Source organism: Plutella xylostella, chromosome 5, assembly GCF_932276165.1.
Source record: "Plutella xylostella chromosome 5, ilPluXylo3.1, whole genome shotgun sequence".
Lineage (NCBI taxonomy): Eukaryota > Metazoa > Arthropoda > Insecta > Lepidoptera > Plutellidae > Plutella > Plutella xylostella.
In genome coordinates this window covers 5336730-5354654 of record NC_063985.1, presented here as the reverse complement: position 1 = coordinate 5354654, position 17925 = coordinate 5336730, and the positions used below count along the sequence as shown (strand labels likewise).

General features: G+C 40.6%; 1 protein-coding gene across 1 annotated transcript in view; it reads right to left on the bottom strand.

Annotated features, from left to right (window-relative positions):
• The window catches only part of LOC105392727 (dynein axonemal heavy chain 8), a 52421-nt gene that overhangs the window by 16604 nt on the left and 17892 nt on the right, over positions 1-17925 (bottom strand). Inside the window, exons 35-63 of the mRNA XM_048633313.1 lie at positions 14939-15187; positions 14308-14442; positions 12878-13006; positions 12325-12530; positions 11985-12123; positions 11779-11860; positions 11301-11429; positions 10680-10836; positions 9967-10160; positions 9564-9729; positions 9312-9413; positions 8978-9200; positions 8722-8851; positions 8323-8540; positions 7983-8119; positions 7811-7863; positions 7402-7609; positions 6925-7186; positions 6546-6668; positions 6272-6389; positions 5956-6051; positions 5706-5812; positions 5365-5528; positions 3009-3209; positions 2330-2470; positions 2111-2215; positions 1846-2030; positions 825-958; positions 7-138 (exon numbers count right to left, since the gene is read on the bottom strand). Coding sequence (XP_048489270.1) covers positions 7-138; positions 825-958; positions 1846-2030; positions 2111-2215; positions 2330-2470; positions 3009-3209; positions 5365-5528; positions 5706-5812; positions 5956-6051; positions 6272-6389; positions 6546-6668; positions 6925-7186; positions 7402-7609; positions 7811-7863; positions 7983-8119; positions 8323-8540; positions 8722-8851; positions 8978-9200; positions 9312-9413; positions 9564-9729; positions 9967-10160; positions 10680-10836; positions 11301-11429; positions 11779-11860; positions 11985-12123; positions 12325-12530; positions 12878-13006; positions 14308-14442; positions 14939-15187 — 4425 coding nt within the window. The remainder of the gene's footprint in view (positions 1-6; positions 139-824; positions 959-1845; positions 2031-2110; positions 2216-2329; positions 2471-3008; positions 3210-5364; positions 5529-5705; positions 5813-5955; positions 6052-6271; positions 6390-6545; positions 6669-6924; positions 7187-7401; positions 7610-7810; positions 7864-7982; positions 8120-8322; positions 8541-8721; positions 8852-8977; positions 9201-9311; positions 9414-9563; positions 9730-9966; positions 10161-10679; positions 10837-11300; positions 11430-11778; positions 11861-11984; positions 12124-12324; positions 12531-12877; positions 13007-14307; positions 14443-14938; positions 15188-17925) is intronic.

Below are 17925 nucleotides of genomic sequence, written 5' to 3'. Positions count from 1 at the left end.
CCTAACCTTAAAATCTGCTAAGAAGTGTTGTGCCACTTCAATAAGCGCCTCTTTCGGCCATTTCTGGAACCAGTCCATCGTGGAACCGGAAATCAAGCCGGGGAACTTCAAGGCTCGACTTCTGAATTTTTCACCCACCTGTAAAAAGTTGTTTATTTGTATTTCCTCACCATAAAGGTTGACTGGAAGAAATAGCGTTAAGCCGCCTTTGTGTACATAAACTGTTAACTCTTTTATCTGTACCTACGCATTTTGTAAAATGCTGTTTATCTGTATGCAATAAGGTGTATAAATAAAGGGCGAGAAAATCTTGTTAGTCTAGTTACAAAACACAGGCTTTTCAGGCCGCGATGGCTGAACTTTTTCAGTATCAGAAAACGGATACAACAAAAGTTTGGTGTTGCGCTGGCTCACATCACGCAGCCTCAGCTATCTGCGATTTTTTTATGATGTCTTTTCATGTGCTGCTTGTGTTCCATGCTACCTACGCAGTAGCAATAGACACTTACAGGAGAGAAGCATAGCACAACATGCAGGTTGGCGCGCGACCTCGTGATAAAGTACTCATACAGCACGTCTGGCACCGCCACGCGTCGGGGCGCTAGCTTCTTCATTATTGGCGTCACGTCGTTCAGGATTTCATCGGTAGTGCATACTAAAAACTACAAGACGCAAGACGCAAACGACAAGACGTGGTAAAGGCTTTGCGTTACGCACGCTCACATCGCGCTTCCTCCAGAGTAAGCGCGTCGGATAACTTTTGTCACGTCTTGTCATGTGCATATTGTGTCCCGTGCTACCTATGCAGTTCAATAGACACTCACAGGAGAGAAGCACAACACAACGTGAAGGTTGGCGCGCGACCTCGTGATGAAGTACTCATAGAGTACGTCGGGCACCGCCACGCGTCGGGGGGCTAGCTTCTTCATTATTGGCGTCAGCTCGTTCAGGATTTCATCTGGAATTTCAAAGACGATTTAGAATAATAATATTGTCAATATTGCAAGTGGATGATTCTATAAGTCACTAAGTCCTCGTTAATGGTTTTTAGAACTGATGCATCCAAGTATAGTGTAGGTGTTTAAATATCCTTGTAGTACTTACTATCATGAAAAGAAAAAAAACCGGCCAAGTGCGAGTCGGGCTCGCGCACAAAGGGTTCCGTAGCAGCAAAATTACAGTTAAATCAACCTATCTCAAAAACTATAAGAGATACTTTGATCAAACCAAAAATCGTTGAAAGAGTTAATTAGCATGCATCACCTGTAGTGATAAAAATAGAGGGGGGGGGACATACTTTTTACGACTTTGAGAGCTGATATCTCAAAAACCGTTCACTTTAAGAAAAATGTTTTTTAGAAAACTTTATATCATTTTAAAAGACCTTTCCATTGATACCCCACACGGGTATGTACATCGAAAAAAAAAAATTCATCCCTCAGTTACATGTATGGGGGGCCCCACCCCCAATTCTTTTTTTTACTATTTAGTGTCATATTTTTGTAGCGGTTCATACAACACATATTCCCATCAAATTTCATCACTGTAGTACTTATAGTTTCCGAGTAAATCGGCTGTGACAGACGGACAGACGGACAGACGGACAGACGGACATGACGAAACTATAAGGGTTCCGTTTTTGCCATTTTGGCTACGGAACCCTAAAAAGGTAAGGTGCGTAGTCGGTTGAGCAGGGACAGACTGTCATTCTGATTTAAATTATTGAACGGAACCCTAAAAAAAAGGATAACAATATGATGACCAAGATTATACACGCGTGATAAACCCATCAACACACTATATCTATCTAAAAATATATCTAACTTAAATTTAAACCGTACGTACCCATTTCTTCTTTAGAAAACAGATTGGCAATTTCACCGGAACTCAAGATGTTGTTCAAAAACTCAAGGAACTGTTCGTCTTTGATATCGTTGTCCGTGAATATGAAACTGATGCCTTGGCCCTGCAAGCCAGCCACTCGGTAAAGGATCTTTATGTCGTCCATAAAGTTGTTAACATTGTAGGCTCTGAAAATTCCGAATAACAAAGTGAAAAAATTTACATTGTATTTCTATCTACTAATAAAAAATAAAAAAAAGTTGCTTACCTAGTCAAAGTTATTTGGTAGAATGAGTAGTTAGCAATAAAAGAGGCTAGTTTTGTTAAACTTTGCTTTCCAGAACCACCCACACCGACCAACAAAGCATTGCCCCTGAAAAATTACAATGATTAAACATTTTCAGAGTGAATTTTTTGTCAATCCGTATTTTACTCGTAATATATTATGAATAAATGTGTATAAAATTATTATAAAATGCAGACTTACCGAGGCGTATTTATAATACGTGAAATTATGAACAAATGAACCATGGCGTCGTAGAAAAATACTAAATCCAAATGAGCGCCTCTTATCGCGTCATTAAACTGCTCTTGGAAGCCAACCAACTTCGAGAGGACGAACTCCCATCTGGAAAATTTAACAACAGTTTTAGATTTAGGGTCAATTCAGACGTACCACAACCACACCACAACCACAACCACGCGATGTGGTCGGGCGTATATTTTGTATTGACAATGAAGAATCCAATTCACACGTGCCACATTTTGCCGTTGTTATCGACCACCTATGTAATACGACCACATCGCAACCACATCGCAACCACAACGCAACCACATCGCAACGGCAACGCCGCCACGCGGCGGCGGCACCGCGGCCACCTCCTCTCCCTATTAAATACACACGACGACGTGGTTACCACATCGCAATGACAGCGACAACGCAACCACATCGACATTTTGTCGCTGCCACAACGCAACTGCAAAAAGCCGCTGTCACACAATTCACACGTAACCACAGCTTGACCACATTTTGTCGCTGCGACGTGGTGTAGTTGTGGAACGTGTGAATTGACGCTTAGAAACCCTACCCATCCATTTCACGTCGGGGTCACCAATTTGCAAAAATTACCGGTCAATAAACCCTCCAACATTAAAGTATAACTCACGACGGCAGCTCCTCGTAGATCTTAGGCGCGTCGAGACTAAAGTCCTCATCTTCATCGCCGGTGGGGTCAATGGGCTCTCGCAGGAAGTTCACAAAGAACGTGTCTCCTTCAGGGAATTCGCTTGCAACGTCGGGCAACTCCGCTCGTGCCGTCTTCCAGAAGTTGTTGGTGAACCAGATCTTGTCCTCGAAGTTTGTGAATCTGTGTTGGATAAATAACTTTATATACCTACCTACTGAAATAAGCTTATGTGGCCTGCCCTACACAAAATATGCTACAGTAAAGACATGGGGTAACATAAGGGGTCATAAAAGTATGGTGAAAATGCATAGATTACATCAGCTACTGTCACTGTGCCAAACTGTTTTTATTGGTTACGTTTTATTGTACACATGAAAGCCACACCTAACCTACAAGTAGAACGTAGTAGATAGGTATAACGGTGGTAGTTATGCTACCCAAGCGAATCAACCTGATGCCTAGCCATCGTAAGTTGACACTTGAGTAGCTTAAATTATTTTAACACTGATCCAAATGCCAGTGTTCTACCACATACAATGCACTGCCTGATAACGTAAAAGAAACAAAATCTGAAACCCTTTTCATTGCAAAACTTAAAAATATATTGGTTAACATGCCTATTAATAAATTCACTGACTTAATTCCCTGCCTCGTTGTCCTCTGTGACCCCAACGTTGCCTACCAACTAAATTGCAATAACAACCTGTATACCTACCTATCTGTAAAATTACTTTATTTTTAACTACATTATTATAAATGAACATTAAAATTTAATTGTAATTAAAAATATTATATACTTAGGGTGGATTCGACCAACGTCGAGTAACTTTTTACTCACGAGTAAACTAGCAGTTACTCGCGAGTAAGCCGATTTTGCATTCTACCAAACCCGAAACCAAGATAAGTAGCTTATCCCAAGAATAAAATGTTATACCGCCAAAATTGACCGTGTAATGAGCTTATCCGAGAGTTTTTGTAATGGCGGCGGCACATCAGCTGATTAGAAAACCGTCATAATGACATATAAGCACATCTGTCAAAACATAAACAAAAGTACAGTTCCCCAAAATTGATAATGCACATAGAAATCTTCGTCATTGTTCGGCAACGGTCGTATTCCCGAGCGTTAGAAAACTATTATGTATTTAGAGTGGTTAAGTGCATTTTCTTCATGAAATTTTAGGAGAATTATGTAATTGGTGCTAAAAGAGATAATTGATTTATCAGTAACGAAATTTGATTCGATAATTCATAATATTCCATAATATTAAAATTTACTTCGAAAATGTTACAGCAGGTACTTTTCAAGTGTCTTACTGAAGCTGATGTAAAGATGGATGAAAGAAGGTTTGAATAACACAAGGTTTATATTATAAGGAGAGATGGATTTCAAACACAGGTTTATATAAAAAAATTGAAATCTCAGTTCAAAAGTATTTACAGCACTGATTATTTCACATTAATAAAAATGTTTACATTAAAATCTCAGTTCAAAAGTATTTAACTACAGCGCTGATCATTCACAATAATATTACAATTACAAACTTGGTCTTTTGGGTGTGGCTTTATTGGCAAAGTGAAGTCTATCAATGTGACGCATATTTTATTCTTAAATGTGCCTCATAATAATTATGGCATCGTCAAAAATAATTAAAGTTGAAATTAAATTCACATTTGAAAAAAATAACAAGAACGATGTGTAATTGCAGCTCTTTATAATTCCACAAAAGTAATATTGATCTTGACCTTGAGACCCTTGACTGATCGGTGACAGCCACCGACCGCCCAAATTGTTTTCGATTATGTGTCTCATGATATTGACTACTATTTCTTTCGAACAAGGATCAAAATGCAAGTGCTTTGTTTAAGGCACTGATTCGGGTGTTTCCGGGAATACGACAGTTTGCGAAGATTTGCATGCGCATTATTAATATGGGAGAACTGTAAGTTAATAGGCAAATTCTCAAAATAACAACAGCGAATAAAATATTAAAACATAAACAATTTCATACTATTATAATCCATTCAAACTAAGTTGGCATGTCATTTCTATTGCATGCTTTGAAACGCAACTATTTTTATTTTAGTTGCATTACAGTTTCGTTCCTCGTTCATTCAATTTAATCATGGTATAACTTGGTAGAATGCAAATGTACTTATCCTAGATATTTACTCGCGTATAAATTTTATTCCGGTATAGTTATTCTCGTGTAAGATGATGTTTGGACGAATTCGCCCTTAATCAGCTAATGTATCTATAAAATGTTATAAGTATAAGTATGATTTGTGAGGTATAAATAATATTTTTGTGAATAAATGATTTGAATTTGAATACCTATCAGATATAACTCGCAAGCACTCGTGGTGCCACAGCTTGATGGCAGTGGCGACGCTCTGCAACTCCTCGCGTTTGATGAACAGAATGCCCTCCCAGATGCGAGACAAGTCTCGTAGGTTGAACACATAGTGGAACTTGGCAGGGGTTGGAAGCATCTTGGTCTGTAATGGGGGGGATTGGTAAAGGAGTGGTATAAAAATATTATAATGGTGGGCCTCAAGGTGATGAAAGTAAATATATGACATTATTCTTTTTCTCTTAAGAACTTGTAGTTTCATCCACTGAACAATATAAATAAGCTGAAATGGAATTGAATATACGAGAATTTTTTAACTTACTTTAGTTTGCTGCCAAATAAGTCGCGTGACCTGCACAAGTCGAGGCATGAACTCAACAATCTTCTTGTCAAATCGGGTCTTGCAGAAATATCCACTGCTTATTGTTTCTACAAAATATAAATAGGTATTAGGTGAAAATTTCCACAATAACAGGAGGCTGGGAGAGCTGTTTTTTAACACATGTACTTATATTTTTAGTTTAAATCGTATATTTCTGACTATATTGATTATTCTTATCATCGGTACCTACCGAATATTCTATCCATGGATACAAAATTAGGTAGTGTACAGTTGAATATGCAGAACTGCCTCTTCAGCCGAGGAGGGATATCATTCCGCCCTCCGCCTGAAACAAAAGCCATGAAAATTACCGTTCCAGCTTACAGACACCGCAAAGACTATGTAACCAATAGGATTATAACCTGATGACATCAGTCAATTACTTATAACCAGAGGGCTCCATAAAAATAAAACATAGTACGGTCATGTGCAGAGAAACCTGACCCCCCTTTCATGGTAACAATGCTTATGAGAGGGGTCAGATTTATGTGCCTTTTATACTGTACCTGGATGTATCATGGCCCCGAATAGTTGTATGTCGGCGATAGTAACAAACTCTCCAGGCTTCTCCAGCGAGTAGAACCCGCCAGCCTCCATCATCTGCCGCGTTATTTCATTTGTGATCTGAAAATATATTATTTGTTTTATAGATTGCATTGCAAAATGTGGACACAGATCCGTTTCCTGTCAAATTGCATCATCATAATATCAGCAAAATTAACCTTACCTATTGCTAAAAGCTCTCTTCTAGACAACCTTAGAGTGATGGCGTAATAATACCTGATCGCCCCACTCGTTGATGACGGGCATGTTGATGTCGTCTATGAACACGGTCATGGCGCGGTTGTTAGCCGGCCCGTACGTCATGCCCACGCGCTTTTCCACGTACGACTCGATTATTCGCTGAAATTACGCAGTTATGTCAACAATGTGTGGTATCCACATCTTTGACAGCAAAACAGATGAAAACAGAAAACGCATAGCTGCACAGAAGATTATTCTAGAGGCAAATGAAGCTAAGAAGAAGCTAAGAAGCAAAGGCGTTAGAATAATTTTGAATACCAGAGTTTCTTACATGTATCTAAAATTTACATGGCCAATTTCCAGTGGTGTACCATAGCGGGGTATAAGTGCCTTATGAAATCGAATACATAAATACCTGGTACATATTCGGCGTAGTCGCATAGGAAAAGTTGACCACTTTGTACAATTTAACCTCATTGTCATATTTGGCCATGTAGCTCTTCAACTGGACAGTCTTGGCCGTCCCTTGTTCACCAATCAGCAGCACTGCCTTATTCTGTTTAGCGATGGTGTCGATCAAGTAGCCCACACACACGTTATCGATATTGGGTACCAGAATTGAGGCGTACTCGGGTACAGAATCTGATGGGTAGATGTAGTCCTCCACGATTTCTGACCTGATGACGGAAACGTGTTTTAACTTTCCTAATCGGATTCCCTTAGTATATTCGGTATAGTTCAGTTCAAGAAACCTGACTATAGGTACTGCGCATTGCTAAAGGCATTTTAGGGCAGAACATGTCAAGACCGAGTGACGCCATTACTAAGCGCTATGCCCCAATGATGCGCTCAGCCTTCTTGCATGAACTGTGTACAGTAATTTATCACTAACCAGTGTTGCCAAGTGCCGCTAGAGTTGACCATGTACTCGAACGGCATGATCCATTCCTTGCTCTTGGCCCCGGGCCAGTCCATCTTGACGGGCAGTTTCATCATGAACTCCGACATCTTGGTGCGAGCGTCCAGCTCTAGGACGGCTCCCAAAGACCACATCATTGCGAACACGAATAGGCGCTCCAAGTGACGGTCGGTGTGGGTTTCTGGAATAGGGGCACTTTTGTAAGGTTTAGTTGGAAGATAATGATGCTGGTAATTGATTTTGATCATAGTGACCCCTAGCCGCGTTGATAACAGACACTGTTCCTGAATAAGTTTATGGTTTAAGTTAGGTTAATATATTTTAAGATGTTACGAATATATTGATATAGCATTCAGATGTGATGTTCAACTTTGATACTTACTTCCTCCAGGTATCTCCACTTCTAGAAGACCAGTTAACATGTCTGTGCATTGTCTGTAAACAAATTGGTCATAATCTAAATTTGCTAGTCTAACCTAATAAAAACATATTAGCATCAATGGTAAGGTAGCATCAATGAGAGAAGAAACCTATGTATGTTTATAATAGCTTACCTTATGTAAATGGCTTCAAGAAGTTTCATCTTAGCTGGTAGTTTCTGCTGCACATAGGAATGTATATCATCATAAACCTTGTTGAATGCATTACGCAGAGTAGTCGCTTCCTTTTCATTTCTCGTTTTTAACCAACCCTAAAAAATACACTAGGTAAATAAAATTACACTCCCGAAAAATATTGTTTTGACCCTCCAAATCCACCAACCCCAAGCTAAATTAAATAAATAATAAAAGTGTATGAATGAAATTTCCGAAATATATTACGGAACAATATTTCCGTTTCATTTAAATTTTCTACAGATTAATTCAACATTTCAAAGATCACAAAACCACGGACCTCCAAAATCGGCTGCCACTTGAGCACAGAAGAAGACAGGAACACCATGCCCATTCTGCTGACGGTGGCCGGCGACGCGTTGTCCACATTATCTGGTTCAAACACCAGCTTGCTGTTCTGTGCCATCGGTATACGGTCCCCGTTGGCGAGGGTTAACGTCTTATTGTCGTCGAGCACGGAGTTTAGGTTCTCGATCCATACCGCGTCTACTGGACCGTCTGGAATGTATTGTGATTGTGACGTGAAGAATGTTGTGTGGTGCTGAACAGCTAAATTTTATAAGTAATAATTTGCGTCTACAGAATAATTATTTCAAGGAAATTAGAAGGTATCGGTAATCATGATAAGGGGATATTTATGGTACCTCTCTGCTTAAAAATGCTGTGATCATTGACATACCTAACACAATCCATGTGGTATCAGATTTCTTGACCTTCAAAGCTCGTCTCCATAGCGTGGAGAATATGCCGTCAGTCCAATCGTTTGTTGCTACGTCCAGCCGCCCGAACATTTGAGGAGCTGTGATGGCCTGCAATAACGAAAACTATGTCCAAAATGCCCATGGGTATAAAATTTCACATGTATGCATACGGCTCGATTGAAAAGACATTAAAACCTACCTATCTAGGTACATTCCCATGAAAGGTCTACTCACCTTAGGGTTCATTCTATTCTCCTTATGCGGCTTGCCAAGCTCAGTAAGCGCCGCCATAAGGGTGTGGATACACTTGGTCTTCCCCGACCCTGTGGGGCCCATAGTCATGAGTCCGTGTCTCACTAGAGACGTCTCGAACAGCTGTATCACTTTGATGTTCCAGTCCGGGTGGTTGACTAGACCCTGCCGCTCGCAGACTGTTGCTATCGCGCGCTGCATGTCTCTAAAATTCGTTAAGGATTTCAGTAATTTATGGTTTTTCATGAACCCCGTTTTATAATGGAATGTCTTTCAAGTAATTAACTTCTAGTAAAACGTGTGAAAAGGGTCTCACCTTTGAACAGTTTGCGTCATTTTCATTCCGGGGAACAAATCTTCAATGAGAGACACAAATAATGGTTCATCCTCATCCACCAACTTTGAAGCATTCATTTCTCTGAAAAAATACTATGATACTTAGAAGGATACAAATTTAATAAATTATAGAGTATTAGTTGATGCTTTGGTTATTACGCGAAGCAAAGAGGTGTTTTTAAACACAATTGTAAATATATTTTCAATTGGATTAGGGGCTAATAATACTTACTTCAAAACTCGCATCATAATATTCTCCTCCGTATTATCGGGGTTAGCTCGTTTTTGTGCTCCCATGGTTCTCAAGACGGACAGGATATTTCTTAGACCAAAGTCGTAATGCACTTGTTTTGATAGTTGCTCTTCGCAAAGCTTGTAAAGCGTGAAGAATTTACGAGCTGAAACATTTAAAGTTACTTTCTTCTTTGTTATCTGAAAACATCTGTTAGCTTGATTTAGTTCAACTTGGAATGAGATGGAAGTATTTGAACTATTTTAAGGCTTATATCTGACTCTACCTTCTCAAAAAAGCAGCATTATCAGCCTTTCTGTAACTATTCTAGAATTCGTTTCCAAGGTAGGTGGGTGCAACGGGCCCTGTATTCCATTCCATCACATATTTCAGTCTCTCTTACCCAGTACGATGTTGTCCCTAAACCCGCAGCTGGCCAGCTTCACTCGTATGATGATCTGGCGGTCGGGCACCATCATGGCGACGGAGCGGAACTGTATCTTGAGGTTCTCGGGCAGCTCCTGGCGGCCCGCGTAGCCCGGGTTCATCGTGATCACGAACGCAAACTCCATGTTTATGCTCACTGTGTCGCCGTCGCTGGGGGGGAAGAGTGATTTATGAGTCAGTGAATACTTGTTGAGATGCTTTTTCTATTTACATAAATACTTAACACAGATTTCAGTATACAAAGTCTCTTTCATAACACAGGTTCACACCTACTATGGAAGCCATGTAACCAATAAAACATTACTATTATACTTTTAAGGTGTCAGATTGTTAAGTTGGTTAAATAAATACTTTTTTCATTTTCATTTCATTTCATTTAATTTTTCATAAAATATTGTTTTTATTTAAACTGTACGAGGGCTCAAATTGAGATATTTCAGTCTGATAACTTAGCATCTTAGGTATATGCCGACTTTTTCTGTTGTTTCTTCATCATTAACGTATCAAGCGTAGAATCGTTCATAGCTTAAAATAGGCTTAGATTACTCTTTTTTCAGTCTTACCCATTTAACTACAGCCATCACTCGTAGAAGCGGCAAAGACCGGTCTCCAGTCTGTTACAATAATGGAATCCTTCTGTAGATATAATCAATTTCAACAATAGCTTACCTAAATATAAAGAACTCCTTCTTCTCCCGGCGCGCCGTGAGACAGATGTGTATCTGCTGCGCGGCCACCGACAGCACGGGCAGCTCGATGCGGTTGAACTCGTCGAAGCACCCCCACGTGCCCGACTGGGCCAGCCCCTTGAATATACGGCCGAGACCTGGAAGGGAGGAAGGGTGTGAAATGTGACCAAAAATATACTCGCCTCGCGTCGCAGAAGGCGTATTTTAGCGTCGTATTTTCAACGTGTCTTGCGCTTAAGATATCAATCATGCAGAAAATGCGTAAGGTGAAGACGAGACCGCAGTAAAAGCCAACGCAGTTTCAAAGCGCTTCAAAATAAATGAAAGCGACACGTTGTGTGGCTAAGACACGACGTTCATGCAGCGTCGCCTATCGCTACATTTTGTACAGAAACGATTAACTCCTCAAGATGCCTTCTTATACAGGGATGATGTAAAAAGGGTATACTAAGCCAAAACCTACTTGGCTACTGGCAAGAATTTCGCTTAGATATACCATGCTGCACATGTAGGTTTCGGCTTAGTATACCCTTTTTGCAACACCCTGTATAACATCTGTTCATTACACACACAACCACACATTGTCTAGCACTATATTTACCTCTGAAGTCCATCTGATCGGAGCAGTTGAAGACGATGACGAGTTTCCCGAGCGTGCGGCCCATGTCCTTCGTGGTCTCCGTCTTGCCCGTGCCGGCCGGGCCCGCCGGCGCCCCGCCCATGTTCATACCTGGGAAACAGATATATGTGTGTAATGTAGTTTTGAAACATTCCTCTTGCGCCTTCAGTGGAACCCATAAAACACCAAAAAGTGTTATTTGCATGGGTCGAGGTGAGGACATGTTTTCTTGTGTAGGCACAAATAAGAGCCTTGCGAATGACGTAACTGCACCTTATATTAGTGCCGTAACTGCACACCGAACGCAGGAACCTCTGACGCTTTGAATGGCTGATCCTTAGGGTAACCAGCCGTAGGTCAGCTCTAGAATACCTATACGTAACTAGAAGTGAACTATAAACATTCCGCTGTCCAGCCAAGGTAACTCGTTACATTTCATTTCATTTCTCATTTCTCTTACCAATAGCTTGTGCAAGTGTGATGTAGCAGCGATCCGTTAGCGGCGTAATTACAAGTCGCTCAGTTATACCCAGATATTCGTTCTGTAAGATAAAACAGAGAAATCTAAACCAATACGCTAGGATTATACGTAGGTACCTAATCTAAGACCTTTATACTGTTGATATGTAGGTCATTGTAGGTGTGTAGCGTAGACCTATATCTTACCTGGTACACAAAATTCACGTCAGTAATGGAGACGTTAACATCATCGGTTTCCTCGCTGTAGTAGAATCTCGCCTGCTTCTGCCATTCAAAGTCTCCCGGCGACTTGATACGCATCCGAACTAAGTCATCGAATATGTCTCTGGAACATTAATTTAGTAATTCTTCTAAGAATGAGTAGCGTCAATCGCTGACGACCCAGGCTGGACGCCGCCAGACGTATTATAAAAATCTGGTGATATTATGTCACTCGAGTAGGCTCTTTTCTTGCACTTTATTAATAGACTAGACAATTAATAAGATAATGGAACAATAATTTTATTTGATAATTAAACCAACAGACCTTTGGTGCACATGAATAGTGATCATAGTTTCGATCCTGGTGCGGTCTATGGGTACTAGGTCTTTGACCGTCTGGTCTATAAGGCCGTTGAGCAAGTCCAGGAACTTAATATTGGTGACCCTCATGATGAAGCGATCGACTCTCGCCTTCTTCAGGGCATACTCGGCATCGCTGGTCCACAGGATTTGCATCGCTAGGAGACCCGCCTGTGCAGAGAAAATAATTTATCTGATTATCAGATGTCCTAAGAACAAACCAACACATTGTTCATGTGTAAAACTAAAATAAATAATTTGTTCGATAACGAACATAACCATTTTACATTCAGCAAAATAGATGATGATCATAACAATAATAAGTACTGTTGAAATAAAGCTTCTGTGTATGTGTCGAATAAACTCTTCAACTCATTTATCTTTCACTAATGAATCTTAGCATCTTACTGCACTGGGTGGTGCATACCTATATCTTTCGTTAGCACTACTTACCTACAAGTCTTCTACTACTTTTACTAACACATAACGTGGCACTATTTCTTTGCACCTCAACTAACCTGTCCAGGGTAATTCCAGAAGCCGGACAGGAACTCGAACTCGGGGTCGCCGGTGAGCGTCTGGCACACGCTCGCGATGATGTTGCGCACCGTCTCCTTCATTGTGTCGAGGAGAACGTTCAGCCAGTTCTGTTAACATGTTATACAGGGTGTTGACAAGTTGGGTATAATGTTGGTGTTATAATTTTGGGGTTCCGCTCATCTGGCATAATCTTTATTGACCAAAACTCATTTCGCATAACTCGTATGGTCTAAACTTTTTTGGCCGAACCATCACTTTGCCAAGACTTATGTGGCATAAGGCTCGTTTCGTCTAAAACTCTTTAGGCACAATCTTTAAACACCTAAGTTTCGTTTGCTCAAATTTATATTCGTCTATACCTATGTATAATCTTGTTTCTCCTAATGTTATCTAAATAAATAATATATTAAGTATGTAATAAATGTACAAATTGTGGTATTTTTCTCCTACATCCCGAAAATCACGATATTGTATGATCAAAAAATCGAAAGTTAACGACCAATATAATTATTACAAACCCCATGAGATCGAAACGTAAAAATAGGTGCGACGACAAGCAAAGCGAGGAGGAGCGTGTTAGGTGCACGTGTTCATCAAAACCAAAGCGGAGCGCAGCGAAGCGGAGTGGAGCGTTTTCCAAACAGCGGAAACAATACAAGGCAACAGTTTGCGCTATGTAGGGAGACGCTCCGTCAAAGTTAAAGCCAAACGAATATTATTACTTTGAATAAACCTATGCCATAGCATTATTAGGCTATTCAAGTTTTGGCCATACCATTATTAGGCTAAACAATGTTATGCGAAATAACTTTTTACTAAACGAGATTTATGCCATACGATTTTCGGCGTAACGAGACTTTGACCAAACGTTACTATGCAATACGAGATTACGCAAAAAAATCTTATGCCAAAAAAGGTAGAACCATAATTTTGACGTCTGTTTTTCGTGTCTAGTACAGGTTGAAATGTTTTGTTCTCGTCGGCAAGTCAAAGAAGAACTTAGACCAGTGGGCAGCAGTGGCTACCTGAGGATGGCCAAGGACATAGTCTTGTGACGCTCATTGGAAGAGGCTTATGTCGAGCAGTGTATGATAAATGACTGATGAAGATGAAGGGGCGTTATTAATAAAAAATATTAATTACAGGTCTTTTTGTCGAGTACTACCACAAAAAACTTTAAACATTGTTTACAAGTGTTTAAAACAACATTTGACAGATTTTGTAGGGGTTTCACACAGAGCTTTGTGGTAAGGCCCCTAGTGTCGGGGGCGATATACATAGCTGTGATATGTATGGAAAGGACTACGACGATTCGATAGTGATGTAATATTATTTGTTAAAATGACCATAATTATTTAGAATACTTAACATAACTTTTGTGTTTAATTCAAATATCATAGCACGTTACCTCAACCCCCCCGATACAGTTGACAGGGCGCTCCATGGGGATGGTCTCCCCGTTGTCGGAGTTCATGGCCACGATGCGCTCCTTGTCATCAAAGTCCACTGTGTTGAGCGCGTCGAACAGACTCGGCAGGTGCGGCTGAAATGTACTCGTGTTTAGTGCAGTTGTTTATCTGTATGGCATATGAGTGGCAAGTAATAATGAGAGCCATATAAATGGCCGAAGTAACAAACCTAACATAAGCTGAAAATTTACCCCCAAATTCATAGAGCTTTTTGACACTATAATTTAAAATTGACGTTGAGATATACGAATTTCAACTTTATCACTGACTTAAAGAGACGAAACTCATGTGTTTCAAAGTCAATTTTAACCTTGTTGTAAATTTACAGTACCTACCTACGTGCTAAGAATTTGAGGGTAAGTCTATACCTAATAAAAAAAACTTCCGATGATTAGTGGACAGATAATAAGTACCTACATGTACCACTCATACTTTCGCCTTACTATGCAACTTATTCTTAGCCTAGGAATAAACTTGGCCTAAACCCATGACCTACATAAAAAAATTATCATGTTAATTTCAAAATTAATGGCACAGCCATAGACACAACTGATTCACCATCATTATTACCTGTATAGAGCGCGGATCCGACGACTGACCCAAAATCTCCAACAAGACCGGGTCGGACACAAAGAAGAACCTCGGGAAGATCAGCCTCTTCGTCTCCAGGTAGCCAGTGAGGGACTTCTGACACGCTTCCAGTTGTTCGAACAGGTGCGGTAGCATTTGTTTCAGGGTATCGTCGCCTGTGCAAGTCTCCACACAGTTGACAATGTCGCGCGCCCGGTACATTATCTTTACGTACTGCTTGTCTATCGTCTGTTATAATCATGAAATGAAATTGATTAAGATTTAAATTAAGAGTAGAGTATAGCACTTGCTCGTCCATACAAAAAGAGAAAACGTTTTACTACCCCTAAATATTATCCAATCTCCATGATTTTTTAATATGTTATTGACACAAGGAATAACTAGGTTTATAGGTTTTCCTTTTTTCAAAAATTTTCTATAGATTCAAACTTATAGGCACCTCAAATAATGTTTTTTTTGTGATTGCGACTTTGTTGAATTAAGCCGTTTGTGGATCAATAACAACGTATTTTTTTTTAAAAAGCGAAACCTATAAACCTAGAATATATTAAGCTGAAGCGATTGACACTAAAATCAAAGAGATTGGTTGATATTTAGTTAGTGTAAAACGTTTTCTCCCAAAACCAGAATTTCATCAAGAAAAGTACCTATTGTCAGTCCCGAGCTGCAGTGCTCTCTATCGCACGATTGAGGGTCGGGGGGGGAAGCAAAGCACACGTACGATAGGGATGTCCATAGTGAAGTCGATAGTAGAGATGGGATCCCGCCTGCGTTATCGATATCTATAGATATACAGGATGTCCCATGTTAAATTGCACATCCGAATCATAGTGACACAACTCGTCATTCTAAACATCTTTTGTTTTAAGACTTTTGATTGTTTGCGAATTTTATTTTTGCTAATTCATAGAAACTTTGTTGGCTATGAGATTTTTTACTATAGACAGTAGATTTTTTTTTCACGAATTTACATAAGTCGTAAAACAAAAGTTGTTTAGAATAACAAATTAAGTCACTATAATTTGGATGTGCACTTTAATTTGGGACACCCTGTATATAAAAAGATGTGAATAGGAAAAGTTTAAAGTACTAGTAGGTTTTCAAGCAAAAAAATGAATAGTGACTATATTATATTTAATCCTCACTCAACATGGATTAGGTTACTTAGGAAATTTTATTTACTTACATCTAAACTAACATAGTTACTTACATAAAAATATAATACTTACTTACTTACTATAAATTGACTTGAGGCCACAAAAGCGAATAATAAAATGTATTCTATGATATAATTACTTAGGTAAGTATACTAAGACATCATCAGCCAATAATCATCCACTGCTGGACTTAGGCCTCTCCCAAGGAGCGCCACAACACTCGGTCCTCGGCCTTCCTCATCCAACCACTACCCGCCACCCGCCTAAGGTCGTCAGTCCAGCGGGGAGGAGGGCGTCCCACGCTGCGTTTGCCTGTTCGTGGTCTCCACTCGAGAACTCGTCTACCCCAACGGTTATCGGTTCTTCGGCAGATATGACCAGCCCACTGCCACTTCAGCTTGCATATTTTGACAGCTATGTCGATAACCTTAGTCCTCTGACGGAAAACCTCATTTCTGATACGATCCATCAGAGAAACCCCAAGCATAGCTCTCTCCATAGCACGCTGAGCGACTTTAAATCGGTGGACCAGTCCTACCGTCAGTGTCCACGTCTCTGCACCATACGTCATCACTGGCAGGACGCACTGGTTGAAGACTTTTGTCTTCAGGCTCTGAGGAATGGCCGAGGAGAATATGTGACGAAGTTTCCCGAATGCAGCCCAACCCAGTTAGATGCGCCTTGCAGCCTCCTTGTCGAAGTTGTGTTCCTCAGTGTCTGCCCGAGGTCGACATATTCTTGCACAACTTCGATTGTTGCCTCACCAACGGCGACCGGCTCCGGTTTGATGTGAGCATTGTACATGACGCAGCATTTAGGCCACTTAGCATCCAGCTGAGTTCCTGCAGAGATTCTGCCATAATAACGATGTCGTCCGCGAAGCGGAGGTGTGACATGTACTCGCCATTTATACATTTGCCATGTCCTTTCCAGTCCAACGTCTTAAATACATCTTCCAATGCATTGGTGAACAGTTTCGGAGATATCACATCCCCCTGTCTCACTCCACGTTGCAGTTGGATAGGTCTTGTCTTGTGGTCCTGTACTTGGACAGTCATAGTAGCGGCATTGTACAGATATCTCAACACCTCGATATAGCGCCAATCGATTTGGCATCTCTGCAAGGATTCCAAAACTGCCCAGGTCTCGATGGAGTCGAAGGCTTTTTCATAGTCCACAAAGGCTGATTATACTCTTCGGTCTTCTGTATAATCTGCCTTACTGTGTGGATGTGGTATATTGTACTAAAGCCTTTTCGAAACCCAGCCTGCTCTGGGGGCTGAAACTCGTCTAACTATTAGGCAAGACGGTTCGTGATAACCCTTGAGAACAGCTTGTATACATGGCTTAAAAGCGAGATCGGTCTATAGTTCTTCAGAAGGGTTTTGTCACCCATCTTAAAGAACAATACCACGACGCTCTCAGACCATGCCTCCGGTGTAATGCCATTGTGAAGAACCGAATTGAAGAGCCTCTGGAGCTGTTCGAGGGTTGCAATACCTCCAGCTTTCAGAAGCTCTGTAGTAATTCCGTCTTCACCCGGAGCCTTGTTGTTTTTAAGCTGCTCAAGGGCTATCCTAATCTCGCCTATGTCGACGTCAGGGATGTCGTCAGTGTAGTGGCGTATTAGTGGCGCTCTGGAATCGGTGAGCTGAGCCACAGACTTCTGCGCATGTGAAGCATAAAGTTGTCCTTAAAAACCTTCGATTTCGGCAAGAACCTTCGGCTTAGAGACAACGATATTACCATCTGCAGACCTCAACGTCAAGTGGCCTCTCCCAAGTTGCTGAACGAAGACTTTTGACCCCC